General features: G+C 34.8%; 1 protein-coding gene across 3 annotated transcripts in view; it reads right to left on the bottom strand.

Moving 5' to 3' along the window:
• Positions 1 to 87: 87 nt before the first annotated feature.
• Positions 88 to 25,913, bottom strand: part of LOC126882250 (gastrula zinc finger protein XlCGF57.1-like) — a 74,429-nt gene continuing 48,603 nt past the window's right edge. For 2 of the 3 annotated variants that reach the window (XM_050647076.1, XM_050647077.1), the window contains one exon: positions 88 to 6,828. In XM_050647076.1, coding sequence (XP_050503033.1) covers positions 4,853 to 6,828 — 1,976 coding nt within the window. In that variant the 3' untranslated portion in view covers positions 88 to 4,852. The remainder of the gene's footprint in view (positions 6,829 to 25,913) is intronic. The other variant, XR_007697242.1, reaches the window with a different exon arrangement.

The raw sequence follows: 25,913 nt of genomic DNA, 5'->3' as shown, positions 1-25,913 counted from the left end.
ATATGGGTATACAATCATAGGTGGATAAATTTGTCCATCAGCAGAAATCGTAAATAACGCAGTGATGCACTCTTTCTCTGGTCCTGATTTAATTTCATAAAAGTTTCTCATTCCTCGAGGACCCAATACAAGACCAGTTTTTGGATTTAGGTACTGCAAATCCAGATTCATCAGAATTTAAAATTCTAGAAGGATCATTTAAGATATCCTCAGCATTTTCTTCAATTAAATATCTTTGAATGGAATCATGCCATTCTCGTATAGAGCCCTCAGTTACGCAGGCCCGTGCTCCATTTATAGACTCAGCATGACGTTGGCAAACTTCCTGGTGACGTTTCAAAAATGCTGAGAACCACTTTTTCCCAGGCATGCCATCACGAAATTTGTTAACACGATCATCATCTTTAATAATATCTCTTACAGTTTCGCAAAGGGTGGCCTTGTTTAAGGGAAATCCTTTTTTAGCATTTGCTAAAAGCCATCTGACCAAAAGGCTTTCCTCATCTTTTGTCAATATTGTGGGAGGACCCATTTGTCTTACTAAGGGAGATTTTCCTTTTAATTTATTTATTAACGTGGAATGTGGAACACCATACAATCTCTCTGCTTGTCGAATGCTGCATATATTATTAGAAACATCATTTATAGCCAGTTGTAATTGTTCTTCTGTATATTTAAAAAACTTCTTTTTAGTCTCAGACATGTTTCTGAAAAATGTAAAAATATTTGTTAAACCAAGACTTAAATAAAATAAATAAATATTGAAGTAAAAATAAAGTTCCAGTTATTGACCATGGAAAGAAACCAATAGTTGACCATACAAAAACTGTGGTCAACCATTGGATCTGTATCAAAACAACGTGTTTTTTTAAATAAGAAAGCTTACTTAAAATATATTCAAAGCTATAAGAGAGACAGGGACTGAAAATCTTCAATTCTTTTAAATCCCCAATAGTTGACCAAAGTGGTCAATCATGGGATATTCAACAGGTGTTGTGATCTAGTAGTTGACCACATGTATTAAAAACAATAGGGCACACATTTGAACAATAAATATTACAAAAATAATTATTTACATTCATCTACGAACCAGTACATAAAATATTTTCTTAATAAAATGTTTTACCTGAATGGATGATTTAAGATAAATAAAAGTTGTCTACTTACCACGCTTATTGGAAAATGGCTTATTGGCCTCTACACTGTGAGAAACTACAAACTGGACTTAAAATGGCAACTTAAGCGGAAACTTTATACAAGTTATTTGCGACATCTAGTGGACAAATATATTATTCACAGTTTAGAGCTATAAGTAACCAACAAAACGTTATAGATTTCTTATTTCAGCTCATTAAAAACAATTTGGTCAATTACCGGGTACTGGTCAACTACTGGTGCCACTACCCTATAAAACATAAAAAATCAGTCAAAATCTTTAACACAGAACTTTAATCTAAAATAAAAAGAATTAACACAATTATAAGTAACAATAATAAATAAAATCAAACAGGATGCTGTATATGTCCACCACCAACATCTCTACATAACCTAACTTTTCTTGTTAAGTTGACGTGCACTGCAAAGTTGACGTAAACTGGAAAGTAGTATATCTGAATTAAGAACAGACATGAACTGTATATCTATCTCTGTCGTTGAGAGCCACCTATGGTGACAATAATTTTGGATCAAACATTATTATTCCTAAAGCCGTGTCAAATATCTAAAATTGCCGCTGTCTTGTCAGCACATTCTGTTCGACTGAGCGCGTTGTACGACAAAGATAGCGAATATTAAATTTGGAAAATATTACCACTGACAAGGTGTTCATTTTTTTCCAATAGGGCTTTTCATAGATTGTCATTTGTTTCGAGCTTCTGTCATGTGTCACATAATATTAATATATCTACGTCATACGTCTTTGGTTTGTATTATTGTTATATACCAATAACGTATGTCGTAGATATATTAATATTATGTGACACATGACAGAAGCTCGAAACAAATGACTGTGAATAAAAAGCCCTATAGGGCTTTTTATCGATTGCCATTTGTTTCGAGCTTCTGTCATGTGTCACATAATAATAATATATCTACGTCATACGTCTCTAGTTTGTATCATTGTTATATACCAGTAACGTATGACGTAGATATATTAATATTATGTGACACATGACAGAAGCTCGAAACAAATGACTGTGAATGAAAAGCCCTATAGGGCTTTTCATCGATTGCCATTTGTTTCAAGCTTCTGTCATGTGTCACATAATAATAATATATCTACGTCATACGTCTCTAGTTTGTATCATTGTTATACAGGGTGTCCCGGAAAATAGTGCGTTCCTTTAAGGTATGGAGAGAATACACAGTTTGGAACAAAAAAGTCCTATACCATTTTTTTCTAAAATTAACCGTTTCCAAAAAAAAGTTAACATTGTTTTCCATATACCTGTATTTTAATGTTTGGAAATTTTAATAAACTGGCAACATCGTACGCACTACGGAATAATAACAGATAATAAAAACTCGTTTGTGATTGTGATTAACAGTATTTAAAATAATCCAACCTAATAGTAGGTAATACTTATGTATTTACGATTTGTTTACTAAAATTATTTTCTTTTGAAATGTATTGAGATACCTGTTGCATAATTTTAAACGAATTACCACATCTTTTAACATAAAAACACATCTTTTAACTGAACTAGTATTATGTATTTAGTAAGGTTTAAATGGGTTGAATGCTGAGTATTGCTGAGGGCTTTAACTGAATTACATAGTTTTAATAGTTTACAGTGGAACTTAAATACGCCAGATAATGTCTCAGTAATTTGTTTACTTGTGAACTGAAATAACTAAGTTTTACTTACTTGAAAATAATTATTATACCGAATAGATGTTTCAAGTAACCTTTCACAAACACCATTCATAGGTAATAACATAATAGGTAATACACTCACTATTCGAAAACATTTTCGGCATTGACACTAAACAGGATTCTCTAAAACTATCTGTTTACATGGGACTGTCTATGCTTAAATTTGCGTACCGCACATAGTTGTCAGATTTAAATTTACATACCAGAATACATTTTAATTTTTTGGTCAAACGGTTGCATTTAGAAAAAAATGTTATAAGAGTTTTTTGTTCTACATGGTGCCTTCTACTTATACCTTTAAGGAACGCACTATTTTCCGGGACACCCTGTATACCAATAACGTATGACGTAGATATATTAATATTATGTGACACATGACAGAAATTCGAAACAAATGACTGTGAATGAAAAGCCCTATAGGGCTTTTCATCGATTGCCATTTGTTTCAAGCTTCTGTCATGTGTCACATAATATTAATATATCTACGTCATACGTCTCTAGTTAGTATCATTGTTATATACCAATAACGTATGACGTAGATATATTAATATTATGTGACACATGACAGAAGCTCGAAACAAATGACTGTGAATGAAAAGCCCTATAGGGCTTTTCATCGATTGCCATTTGTTTCGAGCTTCTGTCATGTGTCACATAATATTAATATATCTACGTCATACGTTTCTAGTTGGTATCATTGTTATATACCAATAACGTATGACGTAGATATATTAATATTATGTGACACATGACAGAAGCTCGAAACAAATGACTGTGAATGAAAAGCCCTATACTGAAAAAGTAATACTTTTGAAAAATTTAAACGCAGAATGAAAGACTAAATTATTACCGAGGGCTGAAAGTCCCTCAGAATAAATAAAAAGTTTCTTTTGAATGAGATCTTTGAAAATAAAAATCACACTAAATTGTCTCTTAGTTTTTCACCCCTGTAACTTTTTTCTCAGAATTCGAAAAAATAAATCCCATTTAAATATAGTATTGGAGCCGAAGTTTTGCGACCTATGTGAAATAAAGATATCTATCATTAATCAATATTTCAAAAAGTTTGCTTTCGTCACATACCCTAATTCCTAATCCTGTTTTATTTTGAGTGGGTATAAAAGTTCAACATAATAAAATACTGTTATTTGTTTAAATCTTTCTATGTAAGCCATGCATAATATTGTGTAATTAATAAAAATTGAAAATTGAACTAAACCTACAAGCAATATTATTTAATTATGTAGTTTTATATAGTTTCTTCTGGCCTACGCGATACGCCACTGGCACTCGTGTTTGGTTCTAACTTGGTTTTGGCTTCAGTTTCGTTCTCGTTGCGGTCACTCCAGGGAGAGGGTAAAAAATTTTCCATACTCTAAGGGCCGGTTGTTCGAACGCTAATCAACATTGATCACTATCAAATATTTAATTATTGTCACAACTGTCAATGTCAACTTTGGTTGGGTTGCTAAAACATAGTTAATTATAATTATGAGATTAGTTAGTCAATTAACATAACAATTATTAACATAATTGATTAACTAATTTCATAATTGTCATCAATAATTATGTCTTCGGCAACCCAACCAAAGTTGACATTGACAGTTGTGACAGTAATTAAGTATTTGATAGTGATCAATGTTGATTATCGTTCGAACAACTGGCCCTTAGGTATTTACAATAATACAAACCAAAGACGTATGACGTAGATATATTAATATTATGTGACACATGACAGAAGCTCGAAACAAATGACAATCGATGAAAAGCCCTATTGATACTACTGGTTCTGGATCAGTACTGCGGTCAGCGTTTTGGCGACATTTTGCGTACGTCTCGCATCGGCGACAGTGCCGCTGTGCTTAACGTACAGCCTATAGAAAACCATATTATAAACTTTTGTTCGGAATCATACCTTCAAGTAAAAACTCCATTGGCTGCACTAAGAACTTAGTTGCGAAATCTTTAAAGCAAAGTTCACGTTTGAATTGGGTTTTCCTCCGTATGAGTTCTCATATGTCTATTTAATGATCTTTTGATATCGAACTGTTTGCAGCAAATTTCACAGGAGAATGGTTTCTCCCTCGGATGAGTTCTCATATGATTAGATAATGATATTTTGGTAACAAACTGTTGGCAGCAAATTTCGCAGGAAAATGGTTTTCCCCCCGTATGAGTTATCATATGATTATTTAATGATATTTTGTAAACAAACTGTTTGCAGCAAATTTCGCAGGAGAATGGTTTTTCCCCCGTATGAGTTATCATATGATTAGTTAATGATCTTTTGACAACAAACTGTTTGTAGCAAATTTCGCAGGAGAATGGTTTTCCCCTCGTATGCGTTATCATATGATTAGTTAATGATCTTTTGCCAACAAACTGTTTGTAGCAAATTTCGCAGGAGAATGGGTTTTCCCCCGTATGAGTTATCATATGATCAGTTAATGATCTTTTGACAACAAACTGTTTGCAGCAAATTTCGCAGGAGAATGGTTTTTCCCCCGTATGAGTTATCATATGATTAGTTAATTCTGTCTTGATAATAAATTGTTTATTGCAAATTTCACATTTGAATGGTTTTTCCGCCGTATGAATTCTCATAATATGTCTAGTTAGTACTGTCCTGGTAACGAATTGTTTACTGCAAATTTCACATGTGAAAAGAACGTCTCTAGTGTGCCATCTCATGTGTGAAATTAACTCATTTTTCACTGCAAACCGTTTGGGGCAAACTTTACAGGGGAAAGGCCTGTCATCTGTATGCATTCTCATAATATGTATTTTCAATTTGGATTTTGTTATGAATTGTTTAGGGCACAGTTCACACGGAAAAAGTTCTTTCGTATGCACCGTCATATGTAATTTTAACGTGGCACTGCTAAAAAATCCTTTGGAGCAAACTTCGCATGTGAAGGGTATTCTTTCAGTATGTGTTCTCAATTGAACTCTCAGCGAAGAATATGTAGAAAGAAGTTTTGAACCAACTTCGCACGAAAAAGTTTCTCCTCCAGTGTGCAATTTGATATGCAATTGAAGATCTTTATTTGTTTTATAGTGTCTCAGACAAGTTTCACACTTGAAAGGACGTTTTTCCATATGTTTTTTTAATCCACTACTTGTTGCATACTTCTTGGGGCAAATTTCGCATTCGTAAGGCACTTCTTTAGTGTGCTTTCTCATATGAACCTTTAAATCAGAACTGGTTACACACTGTTTTGAGCAGATTTCACAGCTGAAGGGTTTTTCTCCAGTATGTGTTCTCATATGTACTTTTACTCCGGACTTGTGTGAAAAATGTTTTGAACAAATTTCACACTGAAAAGGTTTTGCGCCCGTATGCAATCTCAAATGGATGTTAAAATAATGACGGTCAACGAACTGTTTGGAGCAAATCTCGCACGTATAAGTTTCTCCAGTGTGCCATCTTGAATGTCGTCTTAAATTATAAATGGTTGAAAATGTTTCGGAGCAAATGACACATGTGAAACGCCTTTCTTTACTCCCTTCACTGTGTTTTAACATATGTGCGTTGAATTTAGAACTTCTTACAAATTGTTTGGAGCATATTTTACATGAAAAAGTTTCTCCTGTGTGCCATCTCATATGTAATTTTAAAGAATAATTGGAAAAATACTCTTTGGGGCAAAGTTCACACTTAAATGTTTCTCCAGTGTGAGTTCTCATGTGCGATTTTACTTCTAAATTAGTTTTAAACCGTTTAAAACAAACGTCACATTCAAAAGGTTTTTCTTTTTCTTCATCATTATGCCGTTTGTCTTCACCATCATGCGACTTCATATGTCTTTTTAAATTATGCTCTAAAAAATACTGTTTGGAGCAAATTTCACAAGTGAATGAAGTATCAACAGTTTTTGTGTCCTCTCCTACCAGGCGTTTGTTCGATTTCAAATCACTGTTTGCATCATTGTGTATTTCTTCAGAGGAGGAACCTAAAAGTATAATATAAGAATTATATAGAAGTATATAATTTTTCCATTTGTTATCTATGAAAAAGTATGATTAGATTGAATAAGACAGAATATACACAAATAGCATGGAGGATTCACTATAGGAGACAGAAATATCAGTGAAGGCGAAATTACACGGTTCATCCAAATTGAATTCATTTTGGTTGAATGGAGCAGAAGTGAAAGCAATGCTATTTACACGGTATTCGGAAAGTGTCATCGAATGAAATCATATTGTTCTGAAGCTATTTCCTTGTGGCATTTTTGTAATCAACTAGTCTAAATGGGAAATAAACTACAATTTAACTAAACAATTATTTTATTAAAGTTTTGACGTCCAAATCGGATGTCGTTGTAAGAATACAAAAATTTTTTTTTTGTATTTTGACAACATCCGATTTGGGCGTCGAAACGTTAATAAAATCATTTTTTTAAATTAAATTGTGGCTTATTTCCCATTTGCCAATAGTTGAATGCTTTTAGGAGTTGTATAAAAGAATTATAATAATAATAATAATCTCCCGTCTCACCTGGCAGTCGGTATAAAATGCACACCCATGAGAATGGAGACAAATAGTTTATGTTTAGGGTCGCTGCCTGGGGATCGCTAGGGCACGTCTGGAGCCGAAGCTGGACGTGACAGCATGCGGGACGTTGGTGGCAGGGTGTTGAGGAGGCGGGCCCCAGTCACGCAATCAGTTACAGACCAACAACAAGCACAAGCGAGCCAAACAACAGCAAGAGCTCCACTCGCTGAAGGTGCTGCGCTGGAACACCAGCCGGCGCTCACTCAAGCGGGACGATCGAAGCAGCGCATGAAATGGACTGTGTCCATTAACGAAAGCATTTTGCGCTTCTATTATAAGGTGACAAACCTCGGTCAAGAAACGATTTTGCAGGGAGTACCCAAATATTCAAGTATCGGAGCAAAGAGTATCAGATCAATACCGGGTAATCATAAGAAACAACCTTATACCAGAGACTAGACGCAATACGATCAAAAGTGAAGTCGAAAGGGAGATTAATAACCAAGAATGAGTTTTAGATCAAGTCCCTAATGAAATCCTCGATGAGCAGATTCCTGAGATTTCCATGCCAGAAACTCAACCTGATAATACACAGCACGAAAACAACGAGTTGCGCGATAGTCTAGCAAACGGAATGGCTCGTACCGTACAAGAGTTTAATAGAACAAATCCACTTACATAGCAGACCACCGTTACCACGAATAAACTCTTGTAAGAAACTAGGTGCGCTATTACAAATTGTGAACACTGAAGTCCTACCCAATTATGGCGTAGAAGCCCACACATTGGAATATCTGTTTATGCTAATCTACTGTGCAGCAACAGCAATTGCTAATGTAATGGGAATTAAGATCAAAACAAGACGGGGTACTAATAAAGGAAGGACTGGTAACAGAATTGCACCCCAAGAAAAAATACTTCTCGGAAAAATTGAATTACTGCGTAGGAATATTGGCCAAGTCACAGAATATATAAGAGGTGTAACGAGTAGAAAAGTCATTAAGAGAGCTGAAGAAATAATGCGAAGCACTGTAAGACACTCGAGATACGATCCAGAAAATAACACAGCCCAACAGTGTCTGGATACATTAAAACAAAAACTCTTCATCTATTCAGGACGATTAAGAAGATATAAAGTTAGTAACAACCGAAAATGTGACAATACACTTTTTGAGATCTCTGAGAAGGCGTTCTACCGAAAACTCAAGTCAACCGTAGAAAGTGGCGACAAGTCTTACCCAAAGCCAAGAAGAGATTCATGAGTTTTGAAGCAAGGTAGGCTTCAAGTAGGTTGAGGCTGGTAGAAGATACGACGCACAACTGTTACCATTACGTCAAAGCTAACTACGAACCATTCACTATTGAAGAGGTCTCAAATATCATCAAAGAGTATCTGGATAACTGGAAATCTCCTGGACCAGACGGAGTTCAGAACTTCTGGCTTAAGAAGTTTTGGAGTGTTAATGATTGCTTATCAACAATAATTAATCATATTATTTCTAATCCGCAGGAAATACCATCATTCCTAACTCAGGGAACCACTTATTTAATACCGAAGGATCAAAATAACACCCAAGATCCAGCCAAATACCGCCCAATTACTTGTCTTCCAACTTTGTATAAATTGGTCACATCCTGTATAACTTGGCGTATCTAACAACACTGTGCTCTAAACAATATCAGAGAGCGTCAACAGAAAGGATGCGATAAGGGTTCCATGGGTTGCAAAGAACAACTTATCATCGACTCAGTCATTTCTCACCAGGCATTCACCAAAAAAGACGCTCTTTACTGGTTTTATTGATTACAAAAGGCCTTTGATTTAGTGCCGCATGAATGGCTTATAGATATATTGAAAATATACAGAGTCGATGATAACATAGTGACTTTTTTAATAATAATAATAATAATAGCTTTATTGCCCAACAGTTTCTCATTTACAGGACAATGATAAAAATATTACATAATTTATAACACCTATAGATAATAAAGATTTAAGCAGTAGTACAAAAAAATAACATTAAGAATACATGTAGAAAAAAATTAATATAAATTAGTCAAACAGAAAAAGAAAATAAATTAATAAAAAAATTAGTGCTTATTTCAGACACTCAATAGCTACTTTTATAAAGTTCCTTTGAGAATATGAAAAAATGCAGGGGCGGCCCGTCGGGGTAGGCAAGGTAGGCGCCGCCTACCCTCTTCAAATGTAGTACAATAATATAAATTATTAATATAAATTACTTATTTTAAAATTGTAATTTATAAATTTTGACACAATACCTACAATAAAATAGCAAAAATTATCCAAATTATTTGTAAAAATATCCAAAAAATTTTCTCCGTAGTTATAATTATTGTACGCTCCTTGTAGTATCAGTACTACTGTATAAGATTCTATATTCTTCCTGGGTCAGGCACTTGAAAACGTAGCCTGAAATAGAACGACGCCAACACCGAATTGACGTGCGATCTCTCTCTGTTTACGCGAGCAGGCCTGCTGCAGGTCTCGCGTATTCTACGATTTTGAAAGGGCGCATAGGCACAGAGTCTTATAGCCGGACCTCCAAAATTTTATCAGTTGTTTCTCTTGTGTCTTGTGAAACTGTTTTAAATAATTGTGTTTTTTGATTTTGGCTGTTATTAGTAGGTTAAGTATTGAATAAAACTAGGTAGGACAAATTAAATTTGTTTATGAAAACTGAATAATAAACAGGTAAATTTGAGATCGGTCTATTGAAGGGCATTTTAATTTTATATTAATTTAGTCATAATTCACTAACGACAAATAAATCTGTGAATAGTTATTTGTCAGTCGTCCATTATATTTTATAGATATAGATAGAAGTGTTATTAGAATTTATAGATAATTAAAAATTTAAAGCGAGGTTAATTGTTAACTTATCAATTTATTCGAAGAGTAAATTATTATTTGATACAAAAATAAAATAAGTAATATTTGACGTTGTTGAAACGTAGGTGTGTTAGTTTTATTGGTGGAAAAACTTTAGTCATCGAATATGAATATTTTAAACGATGTAATATGCAGTTTGATCGAGACGCCTTATTCAAGGCGCCAAAATCAAGAAAGGTCAGAAATTATTTCAATGGGCCGGCCTTTACCAAATTTAACAACTTTATCCACAGATAAGACAAAAGACAATCGACCATTTTCGAGATCGTTTAAAACAATATGGTATGAAAATCATAAATGGCTAAGCGGAAGTTATTTTAAAAATTCACTTTTCTGTTGGCCTTGTCTGTTGCTCTCAAATTTGAAGCAAAATGTTTGGGTGAGTCAGAGATATTCAGATTTGAAAAATTTATCAGCTAGTGTAAAAAAACATGAATCTTCGAAACAACATTTAAACAATTGCTTAGGTTTAAAACGGTTAGAAAAAAAAAACTATTGACAGTGCTTTAGCTGGACAAATTTCTCTATCTAATAAGATATATAATGAAGAAGTTGAAAAAGATTGAAGAAGTTGAAGAAATTGATGTTACAATTCTGTTAGTAAAACAAGAACCTGCATTTCGCGGTCGTGATGAGAGCCATAATTCTTCAAACATGGGTAATTTTAAAGAAATTTTTAATTTAGTAGTTAAACGCGATCAGGAAATCCAGGATCATGTTAAAAAATAGAAGGGGTGTTCACGGGTTTGTCAAAACAATACAAAATGATTTAATATATTGCCTTGCCGATTACGTAAAAAATGAAATTTCAACAGAAATTAATGAAAGTCAATTTTTTTCTATACTAGCGGACGATACTACTGATATAACCGAAAAATCACAGTGTACTTTAACAATCCGTTTTGTTAAAAAAGTTGGTCAGGTTAACAGAAAGATTTTTAGGGTTTTTTGATGTTAGCGAGAATAGATCTGCAGACGCTCTATATAGTTTAATTTCAAACGTGCTTGAGCCATATGATTACAAAAATAAATAAATTGCTCAATTTTACGATGGTGCAAGTGTAATGGCTGGCTCTTTAAACGGATTACAATCAAAAATTAAAGTAGATGCTCCAAAAGCAATTTTTACACATTGTTGCGCTCATAGATTACATTTAGTATTGCAAGACGGCTCAAAATGTATTACAAATTGTATAATATTTTTTGTCGCCTACCCGAAGTATATGTGTAGCCTACCCGCATACTGAGGTCGCGAGCCGCCACTGAAAAAATGTCACAATGCTTACCAATAACATTAAAATTTCTACACATTACATTAATAGGAGCCTTCCATAGAATATTTGTACGAGCTCTTGTACACCTAAATAATACATTTGTTCTTAAATTAGACCTTGGAATGTTAAAATTAATGTTTTCTAATATTGAAATACAATCAATTGCATTATTAACAAGTTTGTACAAACAAATTAAAGATGCAACTTTTCTTCTTAATTCTAAACTACACGTACTGAAACGATCACACAAGTAATTATTATCTACACCTCTAGCCGGATAAAGACCATTTACCAAAAAATTTTAGAAATTTTCTTTGAACGCTTTCAATTGCAATGTTATGACAATCATAGAAAGGAGTCCATATAATACTGGCATATTCAAGTTAAGAGCGCACATAAGTATAATATAGCAATGTTAATGACTTTATATTATTAAATGACTTACAATTGCGAATTAAAAACCCATAAGCCTTCAACGCTTCAGAAACTTTAACACACATATGTTCCACAAAAGTGAGTTTTGTGTCAAAAATTACACCCAAATCCTTAACCGTGTTCTGTCTTTCTAATATTCTATCGTGACAACTATAGTCAAATATAAATAAACTTGATTTCCTAGAAAAAGTGACTACTTTACATTTTTTTGTGTTAAGTTGTAATTTGTTGCTCTTGCACCAATTTTCCAATATTTCAATATTCTGCTGCAGTTGGTTACAATCATCCAGCTCCCTGATAGTAGAAAATATTTTCAAATCATCAGCAAAGTCCAGTCTTTCGCATAAAATATTTTCAAGAAGGTCATTAATAAATAGTAGAAAGAGCAATGGACCGAGATTGGAACCTTGAGGCACACCAGACGCAGCAAGATATTTTTCTGAGACATAACCATTATATGCTACAAACTGGCATATTTAAGACATATAATGACAAGTTGGAAGACTAAAATTCATCTCCAAATACCTGGTGAAAACAATATCGAAACGGAAAATATCGCAATCAACCGGGGCCTGTTTCAAGGAGACTCGCTGAGTCCATTGTGGTTCTGTTTAGCTATGAACCCCCTATCACAGCTGTTAAACTCCACTGATTCAGGTTTTAGCATTAAAAATAACAATACTGTAGTAGCGAAGCTTAATCATCTGTTATACAGGGTGAGTCACCACTAACGCGACGAAAGATTACAGTGAAATGGTAAACGATTTGAAAAATTTTTTTAATCAGTGGTTTGTAAGTTGATAAAATCTACATTTTAAAATTATTTTGAACTATACAGGGTGTCCCAATAAATGGCGGTGTATCAAAGTTATATTTTTTCTTATGGAACACCCTATATTTTATTGCATTTTTCAATTGTCCGCAAAAAATAAGGTATAGTTTCATAAGGCTTCCCTTTACCTATGTACAGAGTGTTCTGAGTTATGGTGACTTTTCTTAAAATGTAAAGTTTTAAAAGAAGGCTTATTCTCAAGTTATTTAAGAAATTATAAAAAAAATACTTTTACATCTAAATAGTTGGATATTGGTTGAATGTATTCCATGATTTATTATTACACATTTATTTACAGGGTCTTCAACATTTACAGTTTCATTATTGGATTATTCAATGTGTCATATGATGCTTATTTTAAATGGAACACCATGTATATTAATTATATTAAACGAAGTCACCTCTTTCGAATGGTATATGGATGTTCTATACCTAGGTCTAATAGTTTTTGCGCAATTTACAATTATTTATATTCTTAATCTGTAAATCGATTTTAAAACAAAAGATGTATCTCATTGTATGACATCGTCATTTAATGACAGTATATTTTAAAATAATTTTAAAATGTAGATTTTATAACTTACAAACCACTAATTAAATGTTTTTTTCAAATCTCTTACCATTTCGCTGTAATCTTCCGTCGCGTTAGTGGTGACTCACCCTGTATATGGATGATTTGAAATGAATGGCTTCTACTCGAGACAATCTACAACAGATGCTAAAAACAGTAGAAACATTCTCTAATGATATTATTATGCACTTTGGACTAGACAAGTGCCATGTTTTAAATATAGTCAGAGGAAGGGTACAGCCAGGTGGATTCGATATGCAAAATGGCCAGAACATCGAGTCTATGGGTGAAAACGATATAAACAAACATATTGGAGTAAAGCAGGCGCGGAAAATTGACCATAAGCAAATGAAAACTGAGATAACTACTGAGTTTATACGAAGGATAAAACAGCTGCTTCGTTCACAGCTTAACAGTAAAAATGTCTTTAAGGCACTAAATACTTACGCTTGTTCCGCGCTTAGCTATTCATTTGGTATTGTTAAGTGGACAAAAACAGATATAGAAAATCTTCAGCAAAAAACAAGAACACACCTCACAAAGGCACAAAAACATCATCCTAAAAGTGCAGTAGAAAGAACGGCATTAGCACTGAATTTAGGAGGAACAGGACTTATGGATATAGGTGAGCAATTAGATAAACAAATTGCTAATTTAAGAACTTATTTTCAGATGCAGGCTGAGATATCTACTCTACATCGCGCTATCTGCGCAGTAGATGACACAACACCGATCAAACTGAGGGAACCAGAAATGCGCATAAACCACCTTACTAAGGATGAAAAAGTGCGCACCTGGATGGGTAAACCTCTGCACGGGCACCATCCCAATGAGGTCAGCCAAGATTATGTCGACAATATAGCGTCGAACTATTGGTTGACATCAGGAAAGGTGTTCCCCGAAACGGAAGCTTCGTTACTGGCCATTCAGGATCAGGTTATACCAACCAGAAATTACCTGAAATACATCGTCAAAGACACTCAAATTCAGAACGACAGATGCCGATATGGATGTCAAGCCCAATAAACCATCCAACATATTACCGAGGGCTGCCATACATTTGTTGCAACTGAATACAAGGAACGGCATGACTCAGTTGAAAAGATCCTTCATCAAGAGATAGCTATCAAACTGTGACTTCTACAAACGGACCATGTCCCATATTATCAATACCTTCCTGAGAGTATGCTTGAGAATGACAACTATAAGCTATACTGGGACCGCACTGTGATCACAGACCAAACAGTGGCACACAATAGACCAGATCTCGTCATCATCATCATCATTCTCTTTGCCATATCCCTATGCGGTGTCGGCTTCCCTAATTGCATTTCTCCACACAATTCTATCTTGGCTCATATCAATGTTAACCAGCTTTACCAACATGTCCTACCTTATCGTCTCCCCCTAGGTCTTCTTTGGTCTTCCTCTCCTACTACTTCCACGAATCTGCATTCAGCTATTCTTCGTATTGGGTGATTAACATCTCGACGTTGAACATGACCAAACCATCTTAACCTATGCTCTCTCAGTTTGGCATCAATTGATGCCACACCTAGACTTCCCCTAATATACTCATTTCTAATTTCATCCTTCTTTGTCACTCCACTCATCCATCTAAGCATTCTCATTTCCGCCACATGCATTCGTTGTTCCTCTTTCTTTTTCACTGCCCAACATTCAGTTCTGTACATCATAGCCGGTCTTATGGCTGTTTTATACAATTTTCCCTTCAGCTTCATTGGAATTTTTCTGTCACACAACACACCACTCGCTTCTTTCCACTTCATCCATACAGCCCTAGTTCTACTGCATGCATCTCCATCTATTTCTCCATTACTCTGTAATACCGATCCTAGGTACTAAAAACTATTACTTTTTACAATCAGTTCACCATCCAAAGATACCATTTTATTTGTAGTAACTCCATCTTTAAATGAACATTTCAAATATATACTCTGTTTTTGTCCTACTAAGTTTTAAACCTTTTTCCTCCAGAGCTTGCCTCCACTGTTCTAGTTTTTGTTCTAAGTCTCTTTCACTATTTCCTACTAACACGACATCATCAGCATACATTAAGCACCATGGAATGTTAGCCTGTAGTTTCGCTGTTATCTGGTCCAAAACTAATGAGAATAAATACGGACTAAGCACAGAGCCTTGGTGCAATCCTACTTTCACATGAAATTTATCAGTCTCTCCCACACCTGTCCTAACACTAGTCGTTACTCCCTCATACATATCCCTCACAATCTTTACATATTCACCAGGGACTCCTTTCTTATTGAGTGCCCACCACAGAATCTCTAGAGGAACTCTATCATATGCTTTCTCAAGATCAATGAATACCATATGAGCGTTTGTTTCTTTACTCCTGTATTTTTCCATCGACTGCCTTATAATGAAAATTGCATCTGTTGTTGATCTGCCCTGCATAAAGTGAAATTGATTCTCGGATATTTCGGTCTCTTCACGTATCCATCTATCAATAGACCAGATCTCGTATTAGTAAATAAAGTAAAGAGACAAACAACACTCATTGATGTGGCGATTCCTAACAACAATAATCTACGTCCACGTGGGCTATATCGGGATAAAATGGTAAAATCTACACATCTATATGGTAAAATTCGGCTGGATTCTTACTTTGGATAGGGCAATCAAAAGTACATATATTTAAAAACCACCCTAACCAAATTTTTAGCTCCCTACGTGACCCCAGGTGTCCCCTATAGCAAAAAATGTGTTTTTTCGAAAGACATTTTTTTTGAACGATCCTTTCCTTTAAACATTGAAAAAATTTGTGGATGTACATTGTTATGCCCAAAAACATACTGATTTTTTTCGGATGAAAATTGAGCCCAGGAAAATTTTTTAGCCTATTTTTTTCCAGTCTTTTGAATGGCGAAGATAGATTTGCCATTTTCTCGCCGGAAATTCCTCAAAATTCGAAAAACCCATTTTTTAGTGTCTCCCATTCACATTTTTGCAGCTGCACAGGACAGAGAAGGGTGGAGACATCTTGAGGAGGCCAATGTCCGATAGTGGACAAATTTGGCTGTGTGATGATGATGATTCATATGTTTGGCATTTACTGAGCGATCCTTTGCTTTAAAAAATCTGAAAAATTTTTGAACATACATTGTTACGCCCAAAAAAATGCAAATTTTTTCATATTTTTTGAATTAAAATGGAGCCCAGGAAAAACCTTTGAATTAAAAAAAAAATTAGGTTAGTAAAAGTTTAGGTATGTAAGTATTTTTTTTTTCGTTCTTTTGAATGACGCGGCTAGATTTGCCATTTTCGCTCCGGAACTTCTCTACAATTCTAAAATTAAAAAAAAACTGTATTGATGTCTCCCCCTCCTCACCTTTGTAGCACATGAACTGCATGTCAATAAATAACTATTTTTGATATTTTGTTTGCTATGTCTATTGATATGATCAGGTTTGCCATTTCCAGACCAAAACATGCTCAAAATACAACAAACGCCAGGCCCGGACTGGGCCGCCGGCCCGCGGGCCTTTTGCCTTCGTTAGTATATACCCACTAAAAAATTAAACGCTGAAATTTTTTTTTAACCTTTACACAAAGACTAGGTTGCAACCATTCCCCTAAAAACTGTTTTTACTTAATGAAGAAACAGAAACTGCTATAGAAACCTATATATAATGAAGCCAGTGGGTACTTTTACCAGGTATCAGATAATCAAATAGCACAGATACGACGCTCGGCGCCCTCGAAGACCATTTTTACGATTCGGGCGCCTTTCGTAGGTATCAATATCCGGTGTTTCTATTATAATACATAGGTAGCTTAGATTCGACGCGCGGCGCCCTCGAAGACAATTTTTACGATTCGGGCGTCTTTCGTAGGTATCAATAATTTTCGCTGTTTCTGTTATAATAAATAGCTTAGATACGACTCGCGGCGCCCTTGACGACCATTTTTAGATTCCTTTGCCTTTTGTAGGTATCAATATCCGCTGTCTCTATTATAATAAATAGCTTAGACATGACGCGCGGCGCCCTCGAAGATAATTTTTACGATTCGGGTGCCTTTCGTAGGTATCAATAATTTTCGCTATTTCTGTTATAATAAATAGCTTAGATACGACTCGCGGCGCCCTTGAAGACCATTTTTAGATTCCTTTGCCTTTTGTAGGTATCAATATCCGCTATCTCTATTATAATAAATAGCTTAGATACGAAGATAATTTTTACGATTCGGGTGCCTTTCGTGCGCCAACTTGTCAACTTTTATCAGGTATTAGATTGTTGCGCCCCAGAATCCTAAATAATGAAGCCATTGGGTAGAACAAAATACAAATTGTCAACTTGTATCAGGTATTAGATAATCAAATGGCTTAGATGCGACGCGCGGCGCCCTCGAAGACCAATTTTACGATTCAGGCGCCTTTCGTAGGTATCAATATCCGCTCTTTCTATTATAATATAAGAGTGGGTGCATTCAGCAGACGCAATCGCTAACTAATCGATTAGTAATCGATTTGTGATTTACATGCTGAATGCCACAATTTATGTGGCATTCAGCAGAAAATCACTAATCGATTAGTTAGCGATTGCGTCTGCTGAATGCACCCAGTGTTACATCTCACAATTGGCCTAACATATATGAGTGCAGGCTTCTGCGTTCCATAACTACATTATACATGTAGGATTGTTGCGCCCTAGAATCCTACATAATGAAGCCCGTGGGCGTAGTAGAAACGCAACTTTGTCAGAATGCGCAAAAAGTTGCCATTTTAATGTTTGGTATAAATGTTTAGGAAATTCGATATGCATCCTTTAAAAATAAGAGCTTGCCGATATTGTAACATCCCATTAATCACTTACATCCCATTTATACTCCGGGCACTGAAGTGAGGCAAAAAGTCGCCTCACTACTGGACTCTCGTGCCTGAAGGCCTCCCTTTCCACATCTGTAGCAGGAGTCGCTCTGTTTTCTCGCTTGCAGTCCGTTTTACCATGATCATACTGTAGGCATCGGAAGCATCGCTGGCCATGCAATCACCCTTTCGTATCTTGCACGAGTTATAGCCAATATGTTCTTTTTCCAGTGTTTTTTGCCTGCGATGCGCGTCAGTCTGAATGTGACGTTTGTGTTGCCTTCTATATTTTCCCTTATAGAGACGAGTTTGATGTGTTAGATTTTCTGCTGCTGGTATACCTGCGAAGCTGTCTCAGGATTAATTCCTTTCTGACATCACTGTCTATATTAAATATATCCACCTGGTCCTGATAGCCCCGGACGTTCTCTACTACGTTTTCCTCCGTGCGGGCCACGCTTATCTTCTTCAGGTGTTCGGCCTGTTCTTTCCATGCCACTTCGAGCTTTAAGTCCCTGTACCTAATCTTCTTAGCGCTTTTGACACAAATTTGACTCTTCCTCGTGTCTGCACTGCCTTTGTTAAGCTTTAGCAACTCGGCGTAGGATTTTCCACCTCCCTTCACGATCACCTTCTGCGTCACCATGTCTACAGAAAAAGAAGAAGATGTCTTTGGTGACTCTTTTAAGGTTTTTTACCTCATTCTTGATTTCGTCTTTCGTGTTCTTATGGTCGGACATTAGTTTCACTAAATTATTTGTAACTCTGGTAAGTTTATTCATTGCTCTTACCATAGCCGATATTTCGGAACTCTACTTCTTCTCTTTAGATCTTTTCTCCCAAAGTGAGGAGCTCTTTTGCAAGGCTGATCGGAATTCTTCCAACAGATCCCCTTTTTCCGAAGTCTCCTTCCTCTTTTCTTCTTCGCTGAGTACTTTCCCTTTGTTCCAGCTTGCATCACCACCGGTGACTCGCTCCATTGTCCCTTCGTTTTGTTTTATTTTTTCCTGCATGATTAAATACTTATCCACATAGTTCCCATGAGTAGGGGCGAATTATACTGTCCGGCGAGGCAGTTCGCCCTTACCCATGTTAAGGCTTGAATTTTAAATTTCAAAGGGTTTCGTCAGTTCTCCGAGGGCCCCGTTTGCGGCTGTCTGATCTAGGTCATTCACTTCACCACTCAGGCACGGATTGCCTGACACCGTGTGGTTGCGGATATTTTATCTAGGTTTACTCTTCTATTATATGGAGTGTTAGAGCGCTCTAAAAATTTGAAAATATTCAAAAAGTGACTTATATTGTACACCAATCATGATTTTTGTTAATTATTTTTGAACCAATAGATTCCTCTGTAGAAGCAGTTGAAAAATTACTCAAACTTCTCAAAAATTTGTCTTAAATCTCCAGAGACTACCAAAAAATGTAACGTAGTCAAAGGGATACTGGGAAACTGAAGCTTAATATAATTTACTATTTTCAATAAAAATAGTAAATTACTTAATGGATTTAAGTTAAAATAAACTTAAAAAAACCACAAGTAATATTTATAACGTTACTTGAAAATACATGTGTTAGGATTTGAAAAAAGTTTTATGTAAAGAAGGGGGCGGGGTGGGGGTGGGGTCTGGCGCGTTTAGGATTTGGGTTGGCGCCTTTTCTATGTGCCAGTCCGGCCCTGACAAACGCTCTTTTTCTGATATTTGTCATAGTACGAGATCCGAATAGGAGGTCAAAATGTACCCATCTGCTTGCCAGATGAAACATTTTTTTATTAAACTTCATACATAGACAAATATTTCTAGCATGGGTTGCCTATCAAAATCGTGTCATAGCTATCCTTAACCCTTAAGTACTAACACTCCGTCTCTCAGACGGCATCGCTTCTCGAAAGTGGGATATTTCCCTTCGTGGAAAATTTTGAAGGTCACCCGTTTATGACTTTTTAAGTTGGGCTGTTCTTTAAGGATCGTTTAAACACAGCGATAAATCAATCAACTTATCAAGGTCAATCGAGTTGTTGCAACTTATCATTGTGTGTAAACGGTGCATCGCACAACTTATCAAAGTTGGAGTTGGGTTGAAGGTGGTATCGCATTGAATCGCAGCGTCTAAACAGCGTTTCAACTTGTCATCACAACTAGTCGCTGTGACTTATCGTTGTGTTTAAACGACGCTTTAGTAGTATTGGATTCGGCAATTTGCAGCAGGTTGTTATCGAAAGATATTTAGGCTCAAAGTGTGATTTCCGTCTAATAGACAGGGTGTTAGTGTTTGTGCCCAGTTCGTCATTACACATAATGTGCCCCTGTTCGTCAAAAAACATCAAATAAGGGAATAATGACCCTGAGAAAACTCTTTTGAAATGGTTTGATGAGGTAGAAGACGACATAAGCGAAATGGAATCAATTTGTGATAAAAATGTTGCCACTGACTACCATTGCTACACTGTACTCACTATAGTACCTGTCAGTTCTTTTTGTTTTAACATTATTTACAAACCTTTTTATTTTCATTTTTCATACTCGTTTAATTCGATTATAAATTTTATTAAGATTCTTTAATTTGTTTAATTTTTATCACACTTTTTTTCAGGAGTAAAAAGGTACACAAACAATCCTTCCGTTCTTGTTAAAATGTTTTTTATTTTAATAAATACAGAAAAACTAGATTAATTACTGTTTTTTAGATAATCAATACTTTCAGTAAGTCATCGAGATATTTTTTTGCATTAAAATATTTAACAAAAACAAAAAGTACCACTAAAATGTTAAACCCGTCTGTCAGGCGGTTAGTTAGTGTTTACGTCATTGATTTAAGATGTTAGTACTTGAGGGTTAAGGGGGGCCGAACAGCTTGAAATCAATATTCCAAACACTTTTTTTCTTGAAAGTACGGTAGAATTATTTTATTTTTAAATTAAATAGGCATATTCAGTACAATTCATAGATTATTCACAAAAAATTCAACAACGGTGGCAAATTTTTAAAAGACACCTCAAAATATAATAAATTTTGCGGTGGACATCAGAACTTATCACTGAATCATAGTAAACAAAAAATTCAAAAAGATTTTACTAGCTCATGAGTTTCTCGAGTAACGCTGTCAAGGTTTTTTAGTTTTATCTAATTTTGAGTTTTTGATATTACTCAGAAATCTAAACAAAGAGTTTTTTTTGCAAAAAAGTGTGAAAATCAACATATTTGTTATTGTTAAATAAAAAATAAGCATAAAACAAAAATCTTGACAGCATTACCTCAAGGAATGTCTAAAGAAAATATATACAAAATTCCAGGTGAGTTGGTCATGCAGTTTTTGAGTTACAATGCCTACAGCCTAAAAAAGCAGTTTTGAGAAAAACACGTTTAAAGTATTGTCAACTTTTATTTTTAATTCCTTTTTTGTCTGTCAAATGGTAAAGTGATGCACACCGAAATATATTTTTAAATCGCGGAATAATTTCAAAAGAAAATAAAAACAGCTGTTGACTGTTACTCACTACGCTTAAGCGCGTTGGCACGAACTTGCTATAAAACGAGTCGAAGGTAGGGAGGTAGGAAGATAGTGTTAAATAGCCCTAGCTTCGACTCGATTTGTAGCGGGTTCGCGCCAGCACGCTTGAACGTAGTGAACAACGGTCAACAGCTGTTTTTATTTTCTTTTGTAAATTACTCCGCGATTCAAAAAGATATTTCGGTGTGCATCATTTTACGATTTGAAAGACCAAAACGAAATTGAAAAGAAAAGTTGACAATACTTTAAACGCGATTTCCTCAAAACTCCTTTTTTTCAAATACTGTAGACATTGTAACTCAAAAACTACTTGACCGAGCCACCTGGAATTTTGTATATATTTTCTTTAGACATTCCTTGAGGTAAAGCTATCGAGATATTTTTTGTTGTATGCTTATTTTTTGTTTAACAATAATAAAAAATGTGCGCATCTCACCGGTAAACAAGCTAATGTGTGTGTCGTGATGCTTTGGTCACTGGACCTTACATCTCTCTGTCACTGTAAAGACAAACAATTTTACTTACTGTTTTCATTGTAAAACAGATTGTAAAAAATCTTAAATGTTAATAAAAAAAAAATGTTAATTTTCACCCTTTTTTACAAAAAAAAAATCGTTGTTTTGACTTCTGAGTGGTATCAAAAAGTCAAAATTAGATAAAACTAAAAAAACTTGACAGCGTTACCTAGAGAAACTCATAAGCTAAGAAAATCTTTTTTAATTTTTTGTTTACCACTATTCAATGATAAGTTCTGATGTCCACCGCAAAATTCATTATATTTTGAGGTGTCTTTTAAAAAATTGACACCGTTGGCTTATTTTTCAGTATTTTTCCTTGAATTTTTTCTTGAGTAATCTATGAATTGTACTGAATATGAATATTTAATTTAAAAATAAAATAATTCTACCATACTTTCAAAAAAATGTGTTTGGAATATCGATTTAAATCCCTTCGGCCCCCTTTAAGGATAGCTATGACACGATTTTGATAGGCAACCCATGCTTGAAATATTTGTCTATGAATGAAATTTAATAAAAAAATGTTTCATCCGGCAAGCAGATGGGTACATTTTGACCTCCTATTCGGATCTTAGACTATCACGCATTAATTAAATTAAGGGGCCATCCTAGCACGAAATTCATATACTTTTTTTGGGAATTTCTGAAATAAAAAGTACTGTACTAATTGTTTTGAAAATTTGCATGAGCATTTATTATAAAAAGAAGTACATGTAAAACAATTTTTCATAAAAAAATATTGAAAATTAAACGATTTATGCGCCATCTACTGGCACCCTGAAAATAAAAACATAAATTTTATGTTTCAGGGTCACTAATAGTGACCCTGAAACATAAAATTTCAAGACGAAGGAAACCAGGAGGTGTCACCAGGAAAGTGTACCAATAAGTTTTCAATTTAAAAATCTTTTAGTAATATTTTTAATATTTTCAATATTAATAATTTACTATTAGGATTGAAAACTACTTCGTCTTTCAATGCCAGATGGCGCTAGCCACCTACTATCATCACTTCGGTTGCAATGGGTGGGAAAAGCTCTCGATGCGAATCAGTTAAAATATGGAGAACAGTGCCTACGTTCTTTCCGATGAGGCTCCAATAAGAGCCGAAAATCGCGATTCGAGGGACTGGACTGCACTCCGTATTCTAATTGAAAAGTAAGATTGTTTTGCCTTCGCATTGCAACTGAATAAAAATGGTATACATTTTTATTTTATAATCGTATTACTCCGTAGAGTAACTAGGTGCATTTTTCCGTTGGAACTTTACCAGCTGCAGACGGGGGATGTGAATTGCATAGTGTAGAATTCCTTCCCTCTCGTATTCACTGCAGCATCCATTTGACTTGCAAATTGTAGAAGTCTTGGAGGTGTCACCAGGAAAGTGTACCAATAAGTTTTCAATTTAAAAATCTTTTAGTAATATTTTTAATATTTTCAATATTAATAATTTACTATTAGGATTGAAAACTACTTCGTCTTTCAATGCCAGATGGCGCTAGCCACCTACTATCATCACTTCGGTTGCAATGGGTGGGAAAAGCACTCGATGCGAATCAGTTAAAATATGGAGAACAGTGTCTACGTTCTTTCCGATGAGGCTCCAAAAAGAGCCGAAAATCGCGATTCAAGGGACTGGACTGCACTCCGTATTCTAATTGAAAAGTCAGATTGTTTTGCCTTCGCATTGCAACTGAATAAAAATGCTATACATTTTTATAAAATTTCAAAGTTATTATTGAAATATAAGTTATTTTCTATACCATAAACTACGGGTTTTTTTAAAAGTACTGTACCAATTTTTTTGAAAATTTGCATGAGCATTTATTATAAAAAGAAGTACACGTAAAAAAATTTCTCATAAAAAAATATTGAAAATTAAACGATTTATGCGCCATCTACTGGCGCTGTAAAAATAAAAACATAGCTCCACTGCTGCACAGTGATTGAGGCTGATAGGGATTCTGAAACATAAAATTTCAAAGTGATTATTGAATTATAAGTCATTTCCCATACCATCAACTGGGATTTTTGAAAAATATTCAAATTTGGGAAAATGGCGAAAACATTTTTTAAAATTAGCTAAAACATTTTTAGTTTCAAAAACCGCCAAATTAACATTTTTTATCCGATCAAAAAACCCCTAGTTTATGGTATAGAAAATAACTTATATTTTAATAATAACTTTGAAATTTTATGTTTCAGGGTCACTATTAGTCGCAATCACTGCAGCAGTAGAGCTATGTTTTTATTTTCAGGGTGCCACAGTAGATGGCGCATAAATCGTTTAATTTTCAATATTTTTTTATGAAAATTGTTTGACGTGTACTTCTTTTTATAATAAATGCTCATGCAAACTTTCAAAACAATCGGTACTGTACTTTTTATTTTAGAAATTCCCAAAAAAGTATATGAATTTCGTATTTTTACACTAGGATAGCCCCTTAATACGTGACAATAACGATTTTTGCTCCCCCCTTTATTCGATTGCTGATTATCATTTACATATTATAATTTATGGATTAAATTAATAGATATAGACTTATTTTCATATTGAACCTTTTTTGTTTCAATTTTTCTTTAATAATAATTAAATATATAATAACAAAATTACAACCTAGTAAGATATGTTCTAATTTACATTAAAATACTAGTTTCAGTCTTCGTCACTAAGTATCTTCGTTTATTACGGGATCAGTATCTGATATGATAAACAAGTCTGAAGCATTTTTGCTGGTCTAATAATTTTTGACTTACACCTAGCATTGGTAATAAGATAATAAATGATTGCTGCAACGTGAGAACAGGACCCCACGTCTTACAGTTCCTAATCCGTTGGCACAGTCACAAGCATGGCGCAAAATACCTCCGTACCTAATTGAGTTAGGCAGGTATTGGACATAACATTTGTAGGTTTTACTATTTATGTGTCTTGACCTAATTAAAGCTTTAATGGTATTAGGTTTGATCCTGACATACTCCAAATTGATATTTATTTATATTTAATGATATTGTCATCAAGCAGCTCGGCTAAGTAGCAAATGGCTTGACCTAACTGGTAGTTCCCCGAAAAAAATACTTTTAGATCCCTTTCATTCATCTCCGGAAGATCTTCAATTTCTTGATCAGTTAGTTTTACCGCAGTAGTTGGCCGCCTGAACCATCTCTGTGTCTTATCCTCTAATGCTAATGTATTTCCAAACATTCTTCGAATTATTATCTCCTGCAATCCATTATCATATTTATCACTATAATTATTTACCAAAAGTGTTATTGAGGAAACATGTAATCTTAGCATATGAAGCAGCTTTTGGTATAAGTCTATTGTCCAATTGCTGGTGAAGGAACTTGTATTTTTGCTAAGGATGCTATGGATTGCCTGTAAAACCCATATCAGTTTTGTGACGAAGCGAGATCCACTTGCTTCAATCGCACTTAAATTAGACCTTTTTCCTTCTAAGGCAGGCATAAAAACCTTGAATTCTTGATTTTTAGGTAGGGTATCACATCCCTAAAACCCATGTCCACGATGCAAACATCACCTTCACCTTGATACCAGTGATTCTTATACCAACTGGATCATCCATTACTTTTCTCATAATAGTTGTGTCGTGTTTGGTAATTATTTTTATAT

The sequence above is a fragment of the Diabrotica virgifera genome, chromosome 3, assembly GCF_917563875.1.
Source record: "Diabrotica virgifera virgifera chromosome 3, PGI_DIABVI_V3a".
NCBI lineage: Eukaryota > Metazoa > Arthropoda > Insecta > Coleoptera > Chrysomelidae > Diabrotica > Diabrotica virgifera.
The sequence above is the reverse complement of the archived record's forward strand: the minus strand, read 5'-3'. Positions and strand labels throughout refer to the sequence as shown.